This window comes from Varanus komodoensis, unplaced genomic scaffold (genome assembly GCF_004798865.1).
Source record: "Varanus komodoensis strain SLA01 unplaced genomic scaffold, ASM479886v1 scaffold6_4, whole genome shotgun sequence".
NCBI classification, from domain to species: Eukaryota; Metazoa; Chordata; class Lepidosauria; order Squamata; family Varanidae; genus Varanus; species Varanus komodoensis.
The window spans coordinates 14,472,367-14,494,318 of NW_025336347.1; the positions used below are offsets into that span (position 1 = coordinate 14,472,367).

Sequence of the window (21,952 nt, forward strand, 5' to 3'; positions counted from 1 at the left end):
ACTAACAACAAACCCATAGAGCCCACAAGAACTTCAGGACAGGACCTTGGGATTAAACTATTTCACTTTTCCTTGACCTCAAGAGAGAATCTAAGGTTGCATGAAATCATCTGACCTTTACATTCAGGTAGTGTAAGAGCAGTGGAGGATGGCTCCAGTGTCAGTGGAGCAGTGTGCCCACTATGAGTTTAAAGGAGCTATCCATGGTGCTGAACCTGCTGTGGGTTTAGCACCATGGATCATTCCGTTACAGTGCAGCCTAAAACCCGGATTGGATATACCTACTACCCCACCAGCTTCCAGTGCATACAACTCCATTATGGTGTTGGGTCTCTCTCCCCAGCAAGAGATATATCCACACTCTCTATCACAATTTATCTTACAGTATTTATGAAAGATCCAACACAAACTTGGTCCCCAGCAGCAGGGGCTGGTAGCAACAACGTCAGGGAACATCGACTCCACATCACACTCTGAACTTTAAATGAACTATCTGTGGTGCTGGAGCTCTTTGAAAGCTAGGGTTTAGCACACTGTATAGCTACTTAAAAGATCAGCATAAAACCTGGAGTGGATACACCATCCCACTGATATTGGAGCCACCAGCCTGCACTGGTCCCTTGGGAGAACAAAGATTCAGCTGCAGGCAGTCATTGCTCTAGAACATGGTGGCTGAGCCTCAGGCTTGCCAGGTAATCCTAGCTCACCTGGGGTCCTAATCCTGACCTCTAGGATTCTTCCAATGGCCCCTCCTGTTCCCCATGCTCTTCTTCTCTCTCCTGACTACCCATCACTTGTCAAGTTTCCACGTGTATTTAATTCCCATTCTGAAAGACTGTGATCCTATGACTTGGTTACTGGTGGTAAGAGGCTTGAAGTCAGTTTTAGCCCCACCCTCCTTGGTTCTGACTCCACCCCCTTTTGCGTTTTCCCCACCCACCACTGAAATGTGCCTTAGAGCTTCCCCAATGCTGAAAGAGAGTTGATTCCCAGTCTAAAGTGAGGGACTTCAGCCACTGTATGCACTGCTTAGAAGTCTATTAGATCCTTGCAGCGTGCTCAAGTATGTTCTGTTCCCCATACATTGCCCACACACAAATGTATTCTGGATATATGTATTTGAAGAAATCTGTCTGAGAACAAACCCAGCATTTATTGTTATTAAGTGCTCTGGGAAGGTTACATGATGCATAAAAACAAATGATAGAAATACAATGCAAGTATCAGGAAAAAAAACATTAAAAAGTTTCAAAGAGCTAAAAAGAGATGATAAAAACAAACAGTACAAAGAATGGCAGAAGGGGTGGCTGGTGATCCCCCTCAGGCTCCTGGGTGGCCAAATAAGTCCTTAAAGGTCTATAAAAAGAAGTCATTTTAACCTGGCACTGAAAAGATGGCATACTTGCTGCCAGCCAGGCCACAGTGGGGAGGCCATTCCATAGACGGGTGCCACCACCAGGGAATCCCTCCCCCTGGTTGCCACCCTCCCTACTTCCCTTGGAGTTGGCACTTGGAGGAAAGCTCCAGAAGTTGACTGTAGTATCCAAATGTGTAAATTGTAAATTAATTGTAATTAAAGTTCTGCACAGTGAATGTCAGGGAAAGGAAACCTAACCACTTAAATGTTGGTAACAGTTTGTGATTACAGGCATTTAAAAAATGAGAGAACGAGACTTTAGGGATGCAAATGACCATTTCCTCCACCTTTCCTCAGACACCTCTCTAATGTGCAGTGTGCCATGGAGCTAAGAAACAAAACCTTGTGACATAATGCCTGGGCTGCTGGGTCATGCCAGCCCACATAAGCTTCACCCACCCCAGCTCTGCTTTTTCACTACAGAAAAACAGAGAACTCTGTAATAAAACAGCCATGCAAGCTTGACTAAACCTGCTGGAAAACAGGAATTTCTTTAATGGAAAGCCATTTTCGTCTTCATACCAAATGCTACCTAAGGCAATGGACAATTCTACCTAGTGCACGTTAGGTAACTATTTTGGTTTATTTATTTATTGTTAAGAGAATTTATACGTCCTTTTCTATCACCAAAAAAATCTCAAGGTGGCTTACATCTATTATGCATGCACACCCCAAATGATCATATGTTGTTGGACTTCGATGTCTATAAAGCCTTATCTGGTTGTGGATGATGGGACTAGCTGTCTAACATTAAAAGTAACAGGTAATGTTAACCCTAACATTAAAAGTAACAGGTAAAAGAACTTACAAATCAAGGGCTTTATTCAGTACAATTGCTCAACTTACAGTTTAAAGGCCTACCAAATAAATACAAAGAGGAGACTTAGCTGAATTCCTGGGGAGTTTTATAGGTAGGCCTGGCCACAAATAGGACCTTCTCCTGTGTCTCAGTCAACCGTGTCTCCATCTTTGCCATATCAAAGCCAAATATTCTATCCTCAACAAAATTCTTGTTGGTGTTGCTGTTGCTGTTGCTGTTGTTATTTATATTTCTATACCATCCCTAGCTGAAGTTCTCCAAAAAAGATTCCCCATGATATAATCTGGTTCTTTAGGAAAATGTCTTGTCCTTTTTGCTTCATCTTCTTCCCCAGTTTAATCTTTTGCCTCATTTTCTAATTCCTGCTCTCTCAAATATTCACAGTATTTTCCCTTTCAGTCCCCAAATCCCTCCTCAAAGGCAGCCTTTTCTACTTAGGCTTCCCCTCCACCTCCATTGCAAATATCATCTGTGTCAGAATTCCTTTGGTTCAGAAATTTTGACAAGCACTAATAAATCTGTAATATGGGCTTGTATAAATGAATGTTAATGTTGTCTGGGAGGGGGATTTTAACAATGATGTGGAAGAGCAAACTGGTGGCAACCCATGGGGTGGGAAATGAATGTTTCGAGATGTTTCTTCTTCTCTCCTGGAACAGCAAGGCCTCTCTTTTTGCCACCACAGCCCCAGCCTACCATCTTTAGGGTGATGAAATTTTACCTCATGTCCATCCCTCATCACCACAATCATTTAGAGCCTTAAGCTGTGTTCACACAGATGATTACTTTGGCCTAACACATGCACTTTGAAGTATTAATTCCCTTTCATCCCAATACCATTCATGCTAAAAAGGAGATAAATTTTGAAGGGAATAAGACAGACCATTTAAGGAAGATACATTGCTGTGCCACTACTTCAAGAAATACATTAAAAGTAATGTGTAGTTTGGCTCTCAGTAATGACCCTGGATGCTTTGCTAATCTCCAGGCAAATTGTGGAGTCCCAAAGGCCTGCCATTAGGAAGCTTCACCACTCCTCTGACTTTCTATTTGTAGGGATGTGCAAAACATCTAACCCCACCAGAACTTCAGGTTCATTAACATTCTTTGAATTCAGTTTTGACACTTGTTCTGACTCAAGGCCGTATCAGCTTTGGGCAGGAACGGAGGGTTCATGTGAAAATCAGTGCTTATTTTTCCGAATGTCCACATCACACACTGCACATCAGCTGTATCCATCTCTGGCTTGTGTACATTCTTCTGCCACTGATTAAGGGCACACTCTTATGGGGGTACCTGTAGCCTCCCACTCGCATCTTGAAGTTGTGTGGGTATCCAGGAGCAGCAGAGTCTATCACTGACCCCCAGTCCTCTTGCTGGGCATTTTGACCAGGTGGGCTTCTTCCTCAAGCTCCTCTGCTCCCAGTCCCCAAAACTTTCCCCTTTTATCATTCTCCAGTGTCATTTTCCCAACCTCTGAAAGCAACCAGTGTGACTCTTTCCACACCAGCTGTGACAGGGAGGGAGAGGGAGCCTTGGCGCTCAAAATCCCAGCTGCAAAGTTGGAGTACAACCCTCAGCCTCAGAGCTGGGAAACCAAAACTCCCATGGCCAACGCTCAGGTAATGCTCCCTCCCATATATATTTGAGCATTTTTCCAAGGTTCACATTTACTCTTACGCATTTTTCAAACAAAAGTGTGCTCTTGAACACAGTTTTGGGGAGGGTCCAGAGATCACATCACAAGTTCAATAATGTACGGACTTCAACTGCAGATTGCATTTGAGGCTGGCTTTAGTCCTAAAGGTGCTAACTGGGTAAAATCCTGATAAAAAAAATGCACCGGAACAAATTTCTCACACACCCCTACCCATTTGTCACAGCAAAAGATGTGCCGTCCAACCTACAGTAGCCCTGTGGTAAGGCCCCAGTTGCGGTTGCCTGTGTAAGGCAATCGAAGGAATAATTTGTGCTTCCTTAGGTGTGACTAAAAAAAAACAATCTTTACAAGTAATTGATTTTTCTGTGGTTTCCTGGCTCTTGCTCTGTTTGTCCTGATTCTAAAAGGCTGAAGCACCTCTCCCGAGGCTTCGTTGCTGGCAGTAAGAGCCTTAAGCTAAATTATGCTGGCATTTTAGGTACCGGGGATCTTTCCCTTTTGCCTATGGTCCTCCCCATTATGCCTTCACACCACCCACCTCTGGAACAAGGTTGTCAAGAACTTCTCCCAAATGGAGCTTGACCTTCAGCCTGAAAGGCATTCTGCACCTCTGACCCAGTGGAATCAGATCTTTTTATGAATTACCATACATGGAGTTAAATTGGCCTTGTAGGTACAAGTAAATACTCAGGAGATTCCACTGTTTTAAGTGTCATTATCATGATGAAAACAACAGAAAGCATATGTGAAATGACCTGTCAAAATAAACAAACGCCCAACTCAAAGGCATATAGTATATGGATCTTGGCCCTCTGATTAGCACACTAATAGCCAGTTAGGTCCCTATTAGGTGGGTTATTCACACACGTTCCATATGGCTAGATTAAAGTGTGATGGGGCTACTAGGGAGGTTTTTGCTATGCAGAATGATTTCTAAGAACAACCAACAGTTTATAATAAGAGAAATCACAAATGGGGCAAATCACTGAACTTTGTAATGAAAGAGAAGCATGGAAGATTCCTGGAAGGAACAGCTACTTGTGCTTGCTAAAAGAACATGAGGGGCAGCATATCAAGCATACATGCATATGACTTCACAGAAGTTTTTGAATACTCAGTGAATTCAGTAGCCTCCATAAGGCCTTGTGTTTGCACCGGGACCTAGGGAGATGAATAGGGCATGCTGAAACAATCTCTCCCTCAAAACACAGGGTGTAGTTTATAGGTATGGTAACTAAGAAGAACAGCTTGCTCTCCCCCATAATGTAGGGATGTGGTATTTGTTTGGGAGTGGAGCAGGGGAAATCTGAGGAGATCAACATAAGTTGCTGAGGACCTCCTAAAGAGTCCTTCTCACTTACCAAGCTAAATTAAAATTGGAGGCACTGCAAAAGTACTTGGTGTGGAAGGGTGTGAGGGAGAATTTTCTCTTCCTGACACTGATGGTTCGGGAAGTGTTGCTGAATTTCAGTGTTGCATTTTAGTGTTGTGACTATCCTAATTTGAGGCACAGAGATCAAGGAGTCATGTCACCATCTTATCACCGGTTGGCTTCTTGTTCTAAGTGGCCGTAAGTTTGAAAAGCCATATGAAAACACCTACATGTAAATCTTGTTAAAGTGTTAAGGACTTAAGGGCATAAATTGATGCATATTTATACAGGAAAAAGGCCTCCTTTTCCCATCTAAAGCACATACAATTGCACCCCAAAAAACAATAAAGTCTTTCTAGGACTGCCAATCTTTTTTTCTGACAGGACTAGGGTTGGAGTTCAATCCTGGTCCTTCTACTTTGACAAAAAAGGCAGAATTGGCCACTCTCCCGCTACTGTATCATCTCAGAAAAGGGTCCACCTTTTCTGTCTCTCATGGATAAAATTACAGGAGTCCTGCTAGGGGTAGGATGGAGGGAGGAACGGATTGCAGCTTTACCATTTGAACATAGCAATTCTCTGTGCAAAGCTATTAGGCTAAGAAAAGTTACGGTCTTGAGGGAAAGCTGACAATTTAATGACACGTGGTGATTGTGCCTTCTTTAGTCTTTTTCTATGGACTTGTTTTGGGATGCTGAACTTGCTCAAAGCTTGGGCAGCCAATCCCAAAGGGCCAAAGTGAGTGCCTTGACCTTTAAAGGCAGCCAGCAGAGAAGCCTCTTCATCCTTTAATTTTGTTCTCCAGCTGAAAGAAAGTATAAGTACATATTAATGCACTGGTTTGCATTCATCTGTTGTTTCTCCCGGTGAGATGTATATTACTGACATCTCAGATCAGCGACCCGTTTTGCTATGCACTGTGAACAGGTAAAGATAAATCTACCTTTTTCCAGTCTGTGACACTTTTGCATGTTGGTACTCCTAATTTTGCTCCATTTTTGCATTCATCTGTGATTTAAAAACCCCCTCTCAAAATTTAAATATATATTCAAATGAGCATTTTGACAAGTTTAGACTGCTGAGAAGTGCTTCACTACATGTGATGTGCAAAACTCACTGGATAAGTTCCTTTCCACACTTCTGTCCAAAACTTTCAGATCTTGAAACTTTTTATAGGAATTCAATGTGTGTGTATATATATATATATATATATATATATATATATATATATATAGAGTGCTGTATATTGGTTGCATCCAGTATTTGCCTAACTAAAATTTTAATGGGTCTACTCTAACATTATGCAATAAAAATGAGCAGTATCCACCAATGTTATAGCACACGCTCAAATAGCACAGGCCAAACTCCACCAAATCTTCCTGTTGTACAATTGTTGTGTTTCTGTAAGTAGTTGTGCAAATGTGATGTGCAGCCAGTTGTGCAATTGTGCTTGTGCAAATTTCACCTTAGCTGGGTTCTTCTGTTGAGTAGAGTTCAGGACCTAGTTTCTGCCAGCATGAAGTCATTTGCACTGCCTGAATGATACCAATGGATACTGCCAAATAATTGCCAGCCCTCTTCTCAGATGTGATTGGAATGCACCCTGTTCCTCCTGGCCCTGGCGAGCCCATTTAATGGCCAAGGAACACCGTCTGTTACAAGGTCCTTGAGCTCAGGCTACAGAACTAGCTGTGTGCTTGCTGAAGGAAATGTGTTTCTTTGGAGACCTGTTATCCTGTGAGATTTAATGGAGACTTTACCCTGTGATTTCATTTGATGGGGAACATAACCTGCAGTTGCCTTACATTTTAGTAGAACAGACTGTAATAGTTTTGTCTCCATTGCTTCAATTTCATTTGTTGATTTGAGTCAAAATCCCATTATCAATCACATGGAGGCAGAGGGGCGTACCCAAGAGCAAAGAGGTGCGTCTAATTGGAAGGCTTTTGTGGGAAGGTAATATTACGCAAGTTGCTAGAGAGTAGGCAATGTTTTTCTAATTCAGTTATTGACTTATGCTAAGAGGAGAATGGCTGCACTTGCTGTATCTGCTTATGAACAAATTGGCTGTCAGATTGATCTTTGAGCAGAGAGCAACTAAGGCTATCTTAAATTCTTTAAGTAATGATAAAGCTGTCATGATCCTTTCTGATAAGTGACATACACTAGTTGGCCCAGTTCTTAGGATCACAGTGGCTTAAACCTGCCACTCTGGCTTATTTAAGCCACAATGCACATTGGCACATGCTGGGCACCAGTTGCCAAATTATTTGGCTGGGTATGGCATGCTATTTCATCCAAACTTGGGTGGTATGGCTTGTTTGAAGGGGAAACAACTCTGAAATAATCCAAGAATGGAGCATGGGTTATTTGAGGGTTGTTTCCCAATCAACCAAGCCATTCTACCTGGGACTGGATGACAAGACAACCTATGCCCAGATGGATCATTAGGCAACTGGCAATGGTATTGTTTAAGCTGTTGTGATTGGATGAAGTGGGTGATTTTCTGCTTCTGTAGGAAGTTAGAAATTGTAGTGCCCTTAGGGAAGAATGGGAGATTTCTTTCAGTTTGTTTATGGCTAGAATTTAGCCTCTTAATACCTCTCAAGCCCAAACATGAATGTAATCTAAAATGAAAACTTGTATATTCCTAGACTTGTGATGCTGTTCATGGAAGTGGATCTGTTCGAAAAATTCATACATTGTGAAAATATGCATTAAAATGTGCACTTTTTGAAAGGTGCACACAAACACACATTAATCCAGATTTAACTATGATATGAGGATGATATACTTTTGAATTTGTAGCCAAGGACTTCACAGGTATAAGAGAGGGAAGAAAGCTTACACTCTAGTATGGACATGGGTAGGACATGGACTTCAAGGTGGAACTCAGAGAACCTTGATCAGTTCAATTTCTGCTGATTTTCACATCCCTGCCCTTGACTTCTTCCACTTATGCATGAGTTGCTTATTTCTGAACTGAGTGTCCCTTGGTAATGCCATGACAGGTGAGGGTCTTGTCAGCTTTTCAGTGAAAAACAGAACCATATTAAGACACTATAATTACACAGAATGTACTGAACCTTTTCTAATTGACTTGGACATTCTTTGTACACCTTTGGCTTGGAACCTCCAACTTCTGTCAACGTCACTCCTCCAGATGGTAAAGGTGACTGTAAAAAGAAATGCTTGTTAACGGGCTTTAGTTACTGCTGAATTTGCTGCTTCTGTGAAGAAGTAAAATATTTATACCACCCTGAACTTGAAAGAATGTGCCTGTTGGGTCAGTCTTCTCTGTTTGTTAATCACCCAGTGGCCATTATTAAACAATGAACAATAAAGTTATTGTCCCCAATAGCCTTTGTGGAATAGCCTTTGTGCATGAAACGCCAACCAAAAGTTCCCAAGCAAGGGAAGAGTGAGCTAATGTAGCCAGAACCTGTTTATGGTATTCAAATGTATGCCATGGTCATGGTGGATGGGGATGATAGGAGTTGTAATTCTTCTCTGGAAGACATCGGGTTGAGGAAACCTGCTTTAACCCAACCAATTACTTAGGCGGAGTAACGATGCATGTAAACATAGAAACATAGGAAACTTCCTTATATTGAGTCAGATCCTTGCTTTATCTAGTATTGTTGACACTGACTGGCAGCAGCTGTTAAGGATCTTGGGCAGGATTCTTTCCTAGCCCTGCCCAGGAACTTCTGCATGCAAAGCTTGTGCTCAATAAAGCACGAGTCCCTGTGCACGTGCGCCTCTGTCTGCTTGTAAATACACCTTGCAGCCTGCCGGCATAGATCTTTCCTTGGAAAATCTTCCAAACCCCAGTGCAGCTTTCTGGAAGTGTATGGTACGGGTGCCTCCTATATCCCCATCCACTCTTGTCCCCTTTTCAAAATTATGTTCCCAGTTGCCAGGGAGCATTTCCTCTCCTGCAGTCCAAGGTTGGTTCAGGTATCCAAAGGATGAGCTCCTATAACAGGAGTGGGTGGGCCTGGCATCTCATGCAGGGCTGGCCACCATTATAAGGTGCAGCTCACACTGCCGGCTTCAAAGGAGAGGTGCAGAACCAAAAAAAGGAGCGGGAGGAAGACTCTTCCTACAAATCAGGGTGCTTTCTATTCTTTCAGTTTCAAAGGTCAGCTTGCAGTCTTTTCACAGCCTTTCTTCCACTGTGGTCATGTCACACACCTGCCAAGATGCAGTAGGCAGTTACAGTTACAGAACATAATATTCACAGTAAAAGACAGGCAACAGAGGCTTTTGTGTGTTTTCCTGCAATGAAGTGTTTTTGCTATAGAATAATGGAAATTTTTCAGGTAGCCTTGAGTGCCTGCATCATTTATACTAAGCAATTCATATATGAAGCTGCTGGCATTTACTCCTTAGTTACCTTTAAAATGTCTGTTGTCAGATCAGCTACAAAATAGCATCTTGTTTGACTGTATCTGTCAGTTCTTAGTCCCTGGAATCCACTTCTGGAAGCTTTTTGACACATCCAGAACGCTCTGATTGCCAATTAAAAATCCTAACTGTGGCTGGCTTCATCACCTTTATGTTCTGGTTGCTTTTGCTTGGATTACATCCTCTTCTCCCAGAGAAACAGACTATAATGTTATTTTTCCTTCTAAAAATACAGGAATCAACATAAATATTTCCCAGTGTATCTAACCACAACCATTGCAGCATAGCAATCAACAAAGGGATTGTGTGCGATCAAGGGCTCTTATGAGGCATCTCCAGAAGGACCATGCTTTTCATTTTTCTGATATAGAGATAGCTCAGATTAGTTGAATTCCCAATTGGTTCTCAAAGAGAGGTTACTCAGAGGTGAATGTATATATTAAAAATAGTATAAACCCAGTAAGAAAAGCCAACCAAGTTTACAAATGAGTAACCAGAGAACTTCAAAAATTAGGGGATAGAGTTTCACTGTCTTTCACAGCAATGTCCCTCCCCAAAGACTGCACTTTTAGACCAGTTGCTCCCACCAGTCATGTTCTTCTTCCCATATATCTGTAATTGTAAATACACACACACACACACACACACGCACCTGTTTAATGAGAAGATGGGGCTTAGCACACAGAGGGCAGTGTCCACTGCTGCCCGTAAGTTCACAGGGTCCACCCATTGAATTCATTATATCACTTGTACAATGGAGCTTTAGCACTTCAGGGGGTAAGACTTGAAGGGAGCCGAAATACTTATTTCTGGAACAGGGCATGTCAATGGACTTTACTTATGTGACCTCTCCCAGTCTGCCCTATTCCAGAAATGAGTGGAATTGAATCAATTTGATTTGAATGCCCTTGGAAGCATTACATGCCCATTCCATAACCATTGGGCTCAACTTACAGCAGAGAATCCACAGGGCTGCCTACACAACAGTGGCTGCTTTTGGATTTTTTCCAATAACCTGTTGCTCCAGTCTGATTTTGGAAATAGTTTTCTTAGCATAGAATTTGGATTGTAGGGACAGAAGATGTACATGTTATATAATCTTCAAAATTAAGAAGAGCCCATTACTCATTTACCTGATAAACCGTAATGTTACTACTTACCTGTGTGAGTCTTTTCACTTGTGCATTCATTTTTTATTATTTTCAGTATACTTCTACACAAGCATATAGACCCAATACGAATGCAGTAGTGTGCTACTTTTGATATTTGTGCTATCTCTGACTTATGGTGAGCCTACGAATAATAGCCTCCAAATGTCCTGTCCTTCACAATCCTGCTCTGTTCTTGTACACTCCAGGCTGTGGCTTCTTTTTTGGAATTGATTCAGTCCATATTTGGTCTTCCACTTTATTTATTTATTATTTATTTATTAAAACATTTATATGCCGCCCCATTCGCCAAAGCCTCGGGGCGGCTCACAACATAATAAAAATTACAATAGTAACAATATAAAATATAAAATAACAATATAAAAGAAGTCGCCCTGGCCAGATAAAATAAGCAAATACTGTTAACAATTAAAATTACACTTAAATAAAAAGGTCTTTGCCTGGCACCGAAAAACAAATAACGACGGCGCCAGGTGGACCTCTCTGGGGAGCGCATTCCATAGATTGGGTGCCACCGCAGAGAAAGCCCTCCTCCGGGTACTCACCCTCCTATTTTCTTTCACGGAGGGTTCCCGGAGAAGGGCCTCTCCCGCAGATCTCAAGGGGCAGGCGGGCATATATGGACGTAAGCGCTCCTTCAGGTAACTTCTTCTTCTGCCTCAACTTTCCCTAGCAGGATTGTCTTCTCCAGTGAGTCTTGCCTTCTTATGATATGCCCGAAGTACAACAGCTTCAGTTTTGCCGTTTTTGCTTCAGGGAATGTTCTAGATTTAGTCTAGGACCCACTTGTTCATCTTTTAGTTTTGGGATGTTTTGAAAGCTCTCCTGAATGACCCAAGTTTCTTCTTTTTAGCTTTCCTCACTGTCCGACTTTCACACAGCTTTTGGAATACAGTAGTGTGGATAAAATTCACCTTGGTCTCTAGTGCAACATCCTTACACTTGACCATCTCCAGTTCCTTCATTCCATGTCTGTTGTCTTCAAATTTCTCAGATAAAATTTGAGTTGATGACTGAGTCAACATATATAGAATCTTTCACAATTCATTTTTTCTTTGCTGACATTAAACATGAGATCCTCTACTCATTTTAGTATTCAGCGGCAGTCCTGATTTCACACTTTCCTCTTTCACTTTCATCAGGAGCCATTCCAGATCATTGCTGCTTTCTGCCAGTGAGACGCCATCATCTGCATCTCTTAAATTATTGATGCATCTTCTGCCAGTAGCCACTGTATGTTCATGATACAATCTCAAGTCCTCTCCTTTTCAGAGTGCAGCTTGAACATCAGGCATACAGGGTAAAAATCTTTGTTTCAACACCTTGAGCATCCGTTTGTTTGTATGGGAAATTAGTGCAATGCTCCTCTTCTTTGCATCTTTCTTGGTTATTGGCATGTGCATTGAGCATTTCCTATCCGTGGACCATTATGTTGTCCATATTTGTTGTCATATTCTTGTTAGGATTTGGACCAATTCCTCAGTATCTGCAGTTTGGAATAGTTCTATTGCTACCCTATCTACTCCAGGCGCTTTATGCCTTCCGTGTTCCTTTAGAGCAGCCTTCACTTTGTTTTCTAATATTGCAGATTCTTCTGCACAGGATTCCTCTTCAAAAGAGTCTGATATCCTTTTAACTCTCCTGTATTTTTCTGTATATGTTTACACCATCTCTTCATTTTATCCTGGTCAGATAATACGCCCCATTTTTGGTCTATCAGCATTCCTAATCTAGGCTGGAATTTCTCCTTGACTTTTTGGATCTTTTGGAAGAGATCTCATTTTTCTCTTCTCCCATTCCTTTTTTTTTTTTTTTTGCACTAACTAAGGTTTTTTAATCACTGGGTGATAGTCACTGAAAAGTTGAATTGTAAATAAATAAGGTAAGACTCTTTAGAATTGGTTCACTGTTTCCTGCTTTTGTACAGTATGTACCAGCATTAGCTTGAGCATCATTGCCATTGTCATGAACGATCCTCCTCCAGTATCACTTTCAACTACCAGTGCTGCCCAGTAGCTGCCCTTCGGGAGTTTCTCCACCCCCAGTACCAGTAGATATATCCAATTATCCATACATCTTCTCCTGATGTGACTGTTGCTCCAAAGAGGATGGATGTATCTTAGTCTGGTATCTCCTCTTTGACCATTCCACCTTTGGTGACCCTGGTAGGAGACGAGACAAGTGGGAGAGAGTCTGGCCTCTTAGTGGCATTACTTTTGGCTTCTCTGACACTCCAAGTCTCTTACCATGTTAAGGTGTGCATCCAAGAAGGTTGAGTCTTGATACAGACTCCTACAAACTAAGGTCATTGATGCGTCCTCAAACCACGGCCATGGGTCCTCAAACCACAAACCTCAAGCTGGCGGGATGGATCCGGCCCGCCATGCCCATTCATCTGGCCACACCGCCGCCCGCACCTGCGCACGGGTGGGAGATGGTGGCTTGCTCACTCGGAGGAGGTGGTTTTGGACTAGTTGGGAGATCTCCCCACTTGGAGATGGTTTTGGACTCACTGGGAGATCTCCCAGCGAGTTCAAAACCATCTCTGAGTGAGCGAGCCGCCGCCTGCCTCCCCCGCGCACACTCACTCGCCACTGCCCTGCAACTTGGGCTGGAGGCAGTGGCTTGCTTGCTCGGAGATGGTTATGAACTCGCTGGGAGATCTCCAAGCGAGCGAGTGAGCCACCACCCCGCGCGCCCAACACCACCTCGCACGCACCCGACGCCGCCTCACCGGCCCCCTATTGAAAAAGTTTGAGGACTCCTGATGTATAGCATTGATTCCATCCAACTTGTTTCAGCAAAAAAGCAATTCCATTGGCTTCCTTTAATGCAATTTGTAAGCATATTACTGAAAGTAACTAAGTGAGAAATGTACTGCTATGAGGCTTTCAAAATCTTGCTTGAACATACTTTGCCGCAATGATGAGCTCTTAGAAGAGTCAGCTGATGTGCAATGAAGCACCTAGATGTAAATCTAATTGCCATTTAGAAGAAATATAAGCCCATGTCCTTGACTTTCAGCTTACTTTCAAACTACATCATTTTCTAATACAGCTATTCCATTTCATACATGTGATATTTGTCCCATTTTCTGACTTTTCATAGAAGCACCCAGAAGTCAGGCCTGAACTATGACACATACATGCTTTTCCCTTTCCCACAAACTTGTAGCCACTTCTGAACCTTTTCTCCATGGTTTGATTCTATACAACATCATTGCAAAGTGGGAAAGATTAATGCCTTTAGCATTTCCTGCGTTATTCCTTCATTCATACATACTTCGGAGTGACCTGGGGCTGCATTGCTATAGAAAGGAATTGTGGATTGGCTGTGTTGGTACATACCAGCAAGGTGGAACTGGTGAGGAAGGAGTGGTGTATCTGTTTCATGACAAGAAGCGGTGTCGATGCTTCTGTGACAGATGATGGTAAGGCCACTCGCTGTCATCAAGCCAGCTAGTAAACCTGAAAACTAAAAGAAAAGGTGGGCCCTCCCAAAATGCAGGACACAGGATAATGGGCTCAAGTTACAGGAAACCATGCTCTGGCTAAACATGAGGAAGAATTTTCCAATGGATAGAGCAGTACAGCAATGGGACACATACCTAGGGAAGTTGCGGGATCTCCCACACTAGGGGCATTCAAGGTGCAGATGGACAGCCAGCTGAGAAGGACTGACGACCTTGGAGTCCTGCACTGAGCAGCGGGTTGGACCTGATAGCCTTCTTGGCTCTGCTCTGCTGCTTTCTTTGCCATAATACCAAATGAAAACAAGAATTCTTCTCATAGGTGGGCTCGAGCCCTCTATTATCATAGCTCTGCAAATGCTAAACGGAATATGAAAGCAATTGAATTTCCTCGTAGGCATTGACTCACTCCCTTAACAACACTGATAGCTATTGAAACAGGGTGGGGGAGATCAATAAACGACTGCTGTTTTGCAGTCAGCAAAATAATTACATTAAGGCGTGCTAGAGGAAACTTTATGATGCTTGCTGAAAACGAGTAGTGCATTTTAACCCCCACAGCATTAACATGGCACACATACATACATATATAGAGAAGGGGGAAGAGGGGGGGTACAGGGGAAACAATACTATGGGCAGGAGAATCCCAGCCTTATTTTTCACAATACACTCTGACGTCATTACGCAGGGCTAAAGCCTTCAGCAATGTCAGTGGGCATCATTCATTCTCAGTGCAGCTCAACCAGTCTCCTATTAAAATGGATTCACAAGGGGAAAGTCTTCTCAGCGGAGGTGGTTGTAACTGAAAAAGCAGGTGGACTTTTTTTTCCTGGAACTTAAACTCCACAGCGAAGTTTACAATGAAAATATAAAAATTCATATATTGTTCACATGTATACATGATTAAAAGAAAATGCTCTGTGCATGTGGAGTTTTGTTGAACACACTTAAATCTTTGCACCATCAGGAGTGCAGGTACAAAATGGAAATGGGCCTGATGAGTCCTCCCCTGATGCACTCTCTGGGTAGCTATTTAGGAGCCCACCAGGTTGCAAGGCCCTGGGTTTGGCCCCAGGTCCAGCCACAGTTGACCCACCACCGCCCCTGCGCTCATGGCATTGCCTCACCGTCGCTTTGCTAACTATCAGCTAAGGCCGTTTCAGAAAAGCTGGAAAATATCCAGACACACTGGAACGATTCTGTTCTCCATGTGTAGAAGCAAGATGGAGAAGCTCTGCATGCAGAGGATAGCAAGGGATGGGCTGAAGTGCAGAGAGAAGAGAGCCTGCGCTCTCGGCTGTCTCCCCTGCCCATTTCCCTCCTCTTGCTTGCCACGCAGCTGCCGTGACCCGCCTAGGAGAGCTGCCCACCATCCTGGCATGCTGCTGTTGAGTAGCCAGGTGGGGCAGAGGTAGCCACCTCTCCTGCTCCCCAGCCTGACCCAGCTCACGGGGTGTCCTGTTTCCTACTCCACCCATGGGGTGTCCGACTCCGCTCAGATCTGGTCAAGACCTCACTCTTGGAGTGTCACTGTGGCTTCTTCCAGGCATTTTCCTCACATGTGGGCCTCCGTTCTGGGACACCCCGAGAGAAGGATGGAGGGTCTTGCCAGGTTGTGGCGGGGCACTACTGCACCCCAGCGACGGGGCAGGCCCTTCCACATCTCATTTCCCATGTCAGAGGGGTTGGAGGGAGAGCTCTTCTTGAATAAAACACTGCCAGTTGATGAAATGGAACTTTGTTTCATGACAAAGGCATTCAAACGATTTGCGTTTGCCTTGTAATGATCGCAAATTATTGATTTAATTACCTGGTATTTCCCAAGCTGGCAGTTATTATTTTCACTGATTATTCGTGGTTTGTGGTTTCATACAAATCAAGCCCTGCGCTCTGATGAGACATGCCATTCCTCTCCATTTATTCACTTTTTATTATGACATGAGTTAACTAACAAAGAGTCCCCAAATAAGACCCCGAATCTTTAATCAAAAAAAGAATTACATCATGATGAAAATTACAGAAGCGTGTAATAAACAAGTGCGTATTGCTAGAAAACGACCTTTCTTTCAGTCCTTTGCACAGCATATTGTTCCATGTACTCCTATTAATACATGAAAAAAGGTAATGCGCGAGCACTAGGCAGGTCTGGAGGCACGAGCCTGCCCACAGAGCTCACCAGGCCCCTTATGCATGGTCATAAGAATGCCTGGAAAAGTCTGGGGAAGCTCAGAGTTCATGTGTAGGTTGTACACACACATGGAGACCCTTAATAGGGAGTTTCCTTGTTACCTTGACTAAATGTGAGTGCATAACGTTTGTACATATATAGGTTTTTTCATAGGTTTGGATGAATGTGTGTATATACACTGAACATTGTGCATTGCGTAAGAAAAAAGAATATCCCAATAAAAGACTTATTTCCTGACAAAACAGATGAACACATTTCTTTGTGCTTATATATTGCCAGCATATAAAAAGAATACAAATTATATAGTGTGTTAGATAATATACACGAATACATTTAATTTGCATGATTTTATATAATACAGAATCTGTTTTATTTTCCCCGTTGTAAACATTGTTTTGACTCTGAGTGGGCCTGTTGGTATAAGTAGGCATGATCTCACACTAACACCTAAGTAGATCTATCTCTTATGCCAGGAAATAGGGGCATTAATGAGAAATTCTGTTGCCTTTCCAGTGTACATTCTCTCTCTCTCTCTCTCTCTCTCTCTCTCTCTCTCTCTCTCTCTCTCTGTGTGTGTGTGTGCGCGCGCATCCATACAGCTATGCTCATACCAGTGACCATGAAAATCTCACTGCTATTTCAGCATCCTGAACCATATCAGCTTTTACAATATTTATTTTAAAAGTTCTGTCTCTTAACCAGCTTCAAAATAAATATTAAGAGAATGATTGTCAAAGTCTCAGAAAGCAGACAGTGCCAAAGCAGCTATTCCTCTTTGCAAGGCTGTAGAGCTCCACAGCAATTGGTTTATCACCTTTTTTATGAATGGTAGAAGGAATACAAATTATACCATATTTGCAAATGTATGCAGAATAATGATTCATGTGCCTAATTTTACAAATTACAAGAGCTGATTTATTTCCTTAATAAGGATTTTGTTGACCATATGTTAAAAATAAAAAGTATCTGTCTGTTTTGATCTTAATGCTAAACTTACCTGGATATTTTTTCCTGTTTTCAGATAAGCAAACAGCAGCTCCAAACAGTCAAGGATCGCTTCCAAGCCTTCCTCAACGGAGAAACTCAGATTGTGGCAGATGAGGCTTTCATGAATGCTGTCCAGAGTTATTACGAGGTAAGAAAACAAGAGTGGCATTTCCAAGGTTTCGGGGGATGGACATTCCTAAAGTTCCAGTCTGAGGAAAGACAAGCTGGCTTTTGCATGTGTGTGCCAAGCCAGCTCAAGGGCAACAAATGCATCACTTACTTCAGGATTGTGTGAACTTAGTGGGACATCACATAATCCTATGCACTTTCAATGTCTAAGAAAACATGCATAGGATTGAAGTATAAGACTACCTGAAGATGCTAGAGTCAGTTGCTAAGCCTCCTCTGTGGACCACCTACCACTGGAAGCTGCAATATACCGAGTTGATTCGTACTAACAGTACTCGTAATATGGGTAGACTGGGAGTAGTTGACTCCCGAGTTGTCTTTATGTGTGAACCCAAAAGTATAGGCTGCATGGGTTGTTAACCATGAACAATCCAGGAAGAGAAGCCATGAGTCAAATGACTGGTCCATCTAAATTGGTATATTCTACAGTAGATGAACTCTGCTGAGATTTGCTGGAGATGATCAGAAGCAAGGATAGGAACATGATCTGTTCTGACTGGGTCTGGCTATAAATACAAATGAAGCAGTCAGAAATGAAAGGCAGTTAAATAAAGAGACCTACCCCCCCCCCAAAAAAACCCCCCCTAAAGGACATAAATGACTCCTCAAATTATTCCAAACAAACTAGGCTATTCATGGCATCAGAGGTGGGGATAGATCCATGTTTCCACTTACACACTGCCAAAAGATAAACCATGTGCTGCAAAATGAAAAGAGAGAAGGGACAAGAAGAAACTGAAATACATAATTATTGCAAATTTAGAAATAATTCTTATAATGTGAATAGACTGTAGAAGTCTCTGAGAAGGCGGCAATTATGCCTTGCCCAGCTTGCTTTTCAGGCACTCCTGATCAGCAGCTTCACAGCTCAGCTCTTCCTCCCAATGCTGTATCAGACCTGGCTTGGGCAGCCCTTCAAATAGAGAATGTCTTCAAAATATGAGACAGTCCTCAGGCAGACCTTCAAACCTGTCCTCTGGGGGGTGGGGTGGGGATGAGGATACATGCCCAATCTATATTTCTCAAAGCTGGCATACTCTCAGGAAAATGGCACTCAGGGACTGAACACAGGTGCACACATGTAAGGAGAAGGAGCTCGCCAAAGCGCCTTTGCCTCCCCATCTGCGATCCCTGCACCTGAAATTCATCCAGACTGTGGCAGTTAGGGATAGGTTTTTTTTAATCCTCATTTCATGCATGCAGCAGAAATAGGAACTGCATCTTAGCAAAGCAGAGAACAGTTACATGTAAGTGAGGGAATTAGCTCAAAAACTTTCAAAGAAAGACTGCAGGCTTTATTTTTAAAGGACACAGACATTGCCAAAGAGACAAATGGCTTGGTTGGTTTACTAGCCACAGTGTACGAACAGTGTGCTCATTCTAATAGGCCCAATGTAGGGAGAAACTGATGGGTGACGTTAATGTTTGCCAAATACAAAATGGAAAGACGGCTGTTGTTTGCCCAGCTGTCAAGGGAAAAGCACTGATGAACAGGGTGTGGGGAGCAGGTGCCCTCCAGCGAGATCATGGTGAGGTCACCCACTTAGCAATGTAATCCTCTTGATTTTAATTGTCCGACTGGCAGTTCTCAGTGCACTTCACTTTTTCAACCCTTGCCTGATTCTCCAGCCACCATGGAAAGGGGAGAAACTGGCTTCCCTCACTTCATGTGGCTCTTTCTCAGAGGACTTCTTGCCGCTGCTTTTGTGGTTCTCCTGAAGTTCTAAAAGCACAGCAGAAATACATACTAATTTAATGACATGCTACAATTTTCAGTGATTCAAAAACAGCACTTTTTTAAGGCTCTAAAAATAAAATGTAAAATGGCAGGGAACAAAAAAGTAGCAATTGGAATGGCAAGGGGAAAACAAGACGGGATCTGCTGTGAAGACCACTGGAATGGAGTAGAGAGGGGCAGGAGCAGGAAGAACAACCAATAGTGAGCCTAATAACATGTGGGGCACACAGGGAGTTGATCAGGGAACAACCAAGACATTGTGGTTTATCCTCAGGGTGGTTTAGCATGATGTGAGAGCCTGCCCATAATTTTCCATGAATTTTCCTGTGCATCTCCACGCTGAAAGGTGGCTTTATCTCAGAAATTCATTAAGAGGTCAGAAGGTTTTTCAGTGTGACCTTTTCATGGTCTAGTGACACAGTTATTGATTAGGATTTCAATAAACAGACCTAAGTAGTATTGCGTTGTCAGAGTGCTTAATCCAAAGCCACTATCCTTTATAGACTTATCCAAATGGATACCTTACTTAATTTTTAAATGTATTTTATGTTGCTTTTAGGTATCTGCTAATGTTAATCTGTTAATGGACTAGCTATCAATCGTGTTGGCTGGGGAAGAGAAAGCACCCTTGCATTTTAATTTGAGGAGTATGAGAGATAGTGCCACAGACATCTGAACCAAGAAGTTGCCGATAGAAATTTCATACCATCACTCATCTCGCCAGTGAGATCAAAGTTTAGACAAGCCATTAGTCTCTTAATCTCCATTTCCCATACATGATATAGATATTGATGCAGATATAGATATAAGGTGATTATAAAAGGTTGAATGCTGGGCTGAAAGCAACAGAATGAGTTTAATGGGGACAAATGCCAAGTCCTCCACCTAGGAAAAAGAAACCAAATGTGTCAATAAAAGATGGGGAATATGTGCTTTAAAAGACCTGCAAAAGAGAAAAAGAGTCATTGTGGACAACAGGCTAAATATGAGCCAGCAATGCTCTGTTTCTATGTTTCTGATTCAGTGTAGATGCAAAAAGAGCAAATGCTACTTTGGGATGCGTTTAATAGAAGTATCACCTTCAAATCATGCGAAGTAATAGCTCCCCTGTACTCTTTGCTAGGCAATCCTCATCTGGAATACTGCATCAAGTTGTGGGCACCAGATGCAGAAAAACTAGAAAGAGTCCAGAGGATGCAACAAAAATGATCCAGGGTTTGGAAATTGGGTATGTTCAGACTGAGAGGGGACATGATATCACTTTATAAGTACCTGAAAGGCTGTGCCCAAAAGGAAGGACAAGATCTCTTTTTACTGATACCAGAGAGTAGGACAGTGAATAATCAGTTCAAGTAGAGTTCAGGAAAAGTTTCTTCACTGTCCGAGCAATGCAACAGTGGAACCAGTTGCCTAGAGAGGTTGTGGGCTTGAGAGATTCAAAAAGACACTGGACAGTCATCTGAGTGGGACAGTGTACCTTGGTGTCCTGAAACAGGGGTCAGACCCAATGGCTTTCTTGACCCCTTCCAACTCTGCTATTCTATGATTCTGTGATATATTGTACCTTATAAAATGTTTTTCTGTATTAAAAAATAGAGTGTTGTACAAATAATAACTCAGTCAACAAGTAAAATACATTAGAATAAAATTGTCATCCCAAATCAACCTAAGGGTGCAATCCTCTACATGTTTTGACAGAACTTCCAGCGTGCCCCAGCTGCAGGGAAAGCTGGGAATTGTAACACTTTTTCTGTCTAGCTATGAAGAGGACTGAATCCTAAATATCCTGCCTTTTGCCTGCAAGGAACCCAAAATGACTTACATGGTCCTTCTCCTTTATTCTGTCAACAACCCTGAATGACCAGTTAGGCTGAGACTCAGGGTCTGACCAGGGATCATCCAGTGATCTTTACAGAAAAGTGGGGACTAGAATCTGGATCTCCTTTCTTCCGGTCCAAGACTCTACCCACGACATGCTTTTCCTAAATGCAAAATCATTATGTATTAACTTCTCCCCTGAGCCCCAAAAATAGACTCCCAGAAAGCACCCTTTTCATGAAATGTCCAGAAAATTCAGCAGAGTAGTTTTCTGGGTGCCCTGAGCATGGAGGTCCATTACTCCATTACCTCTTCTTATGCATCTGAGGTCTCCCTGCCAAAGGGGACCTTCCGTGCAGACAGAAGCTTTTGGTTCCGGTGTTTGCCCATCTCCCATGGCTGTTGTAAACCGTCCAGATAGCTTCAGCTATTGGGCAGTATAGAAATTAAAGAGATAAATGGGTCATGTGAAAGATTCTGTTTGAGAGCTGCTGGCTGTCTGATAGAGACATAATCTGTCCTGTTACAGAGTAGTTCACTATGTTGCTAATGATGGTGATGTTTAATTCTTCACATTTTTAAAAATTATGCTCAGCAGTTGCTTCTTAGTGAAGCAAGAGAGTTTCAATGGTTTTGTATCCCCAGGTGAGCACATTTCATTTTGAAGAAGTATTCATGGGCAACATTTCAGTGGTGGGTGAGGCCAAAGGCAACA

General features: G+C 42.6%; 1 protein-coding gene across 7 annotated transcripts in view; it reads left to right on the top strand.

The window, feature by feature from the left end:
* Positions 1–21,952, top strand: part of CADPS (calcium dependent secretion activator) — a 386,101-nt gene that overhangs the window by 50,422 nt on the left and 313,727 nt on the right. For all 7 annotated transcript variants that reach the window (XM_044451841.1, XM_044451839.1, XM_044451840.1 and 4 more), the window contains exon 2: positions 17,527–17,640. In XM_044451841.1, the coding sequence (XP_044307776.1) occupies positions 17,527–17,640 (114 nt within the window). The remainder of the gene's footprint in view (positions 1–17,526; positions 17,641–21,952) is intronic.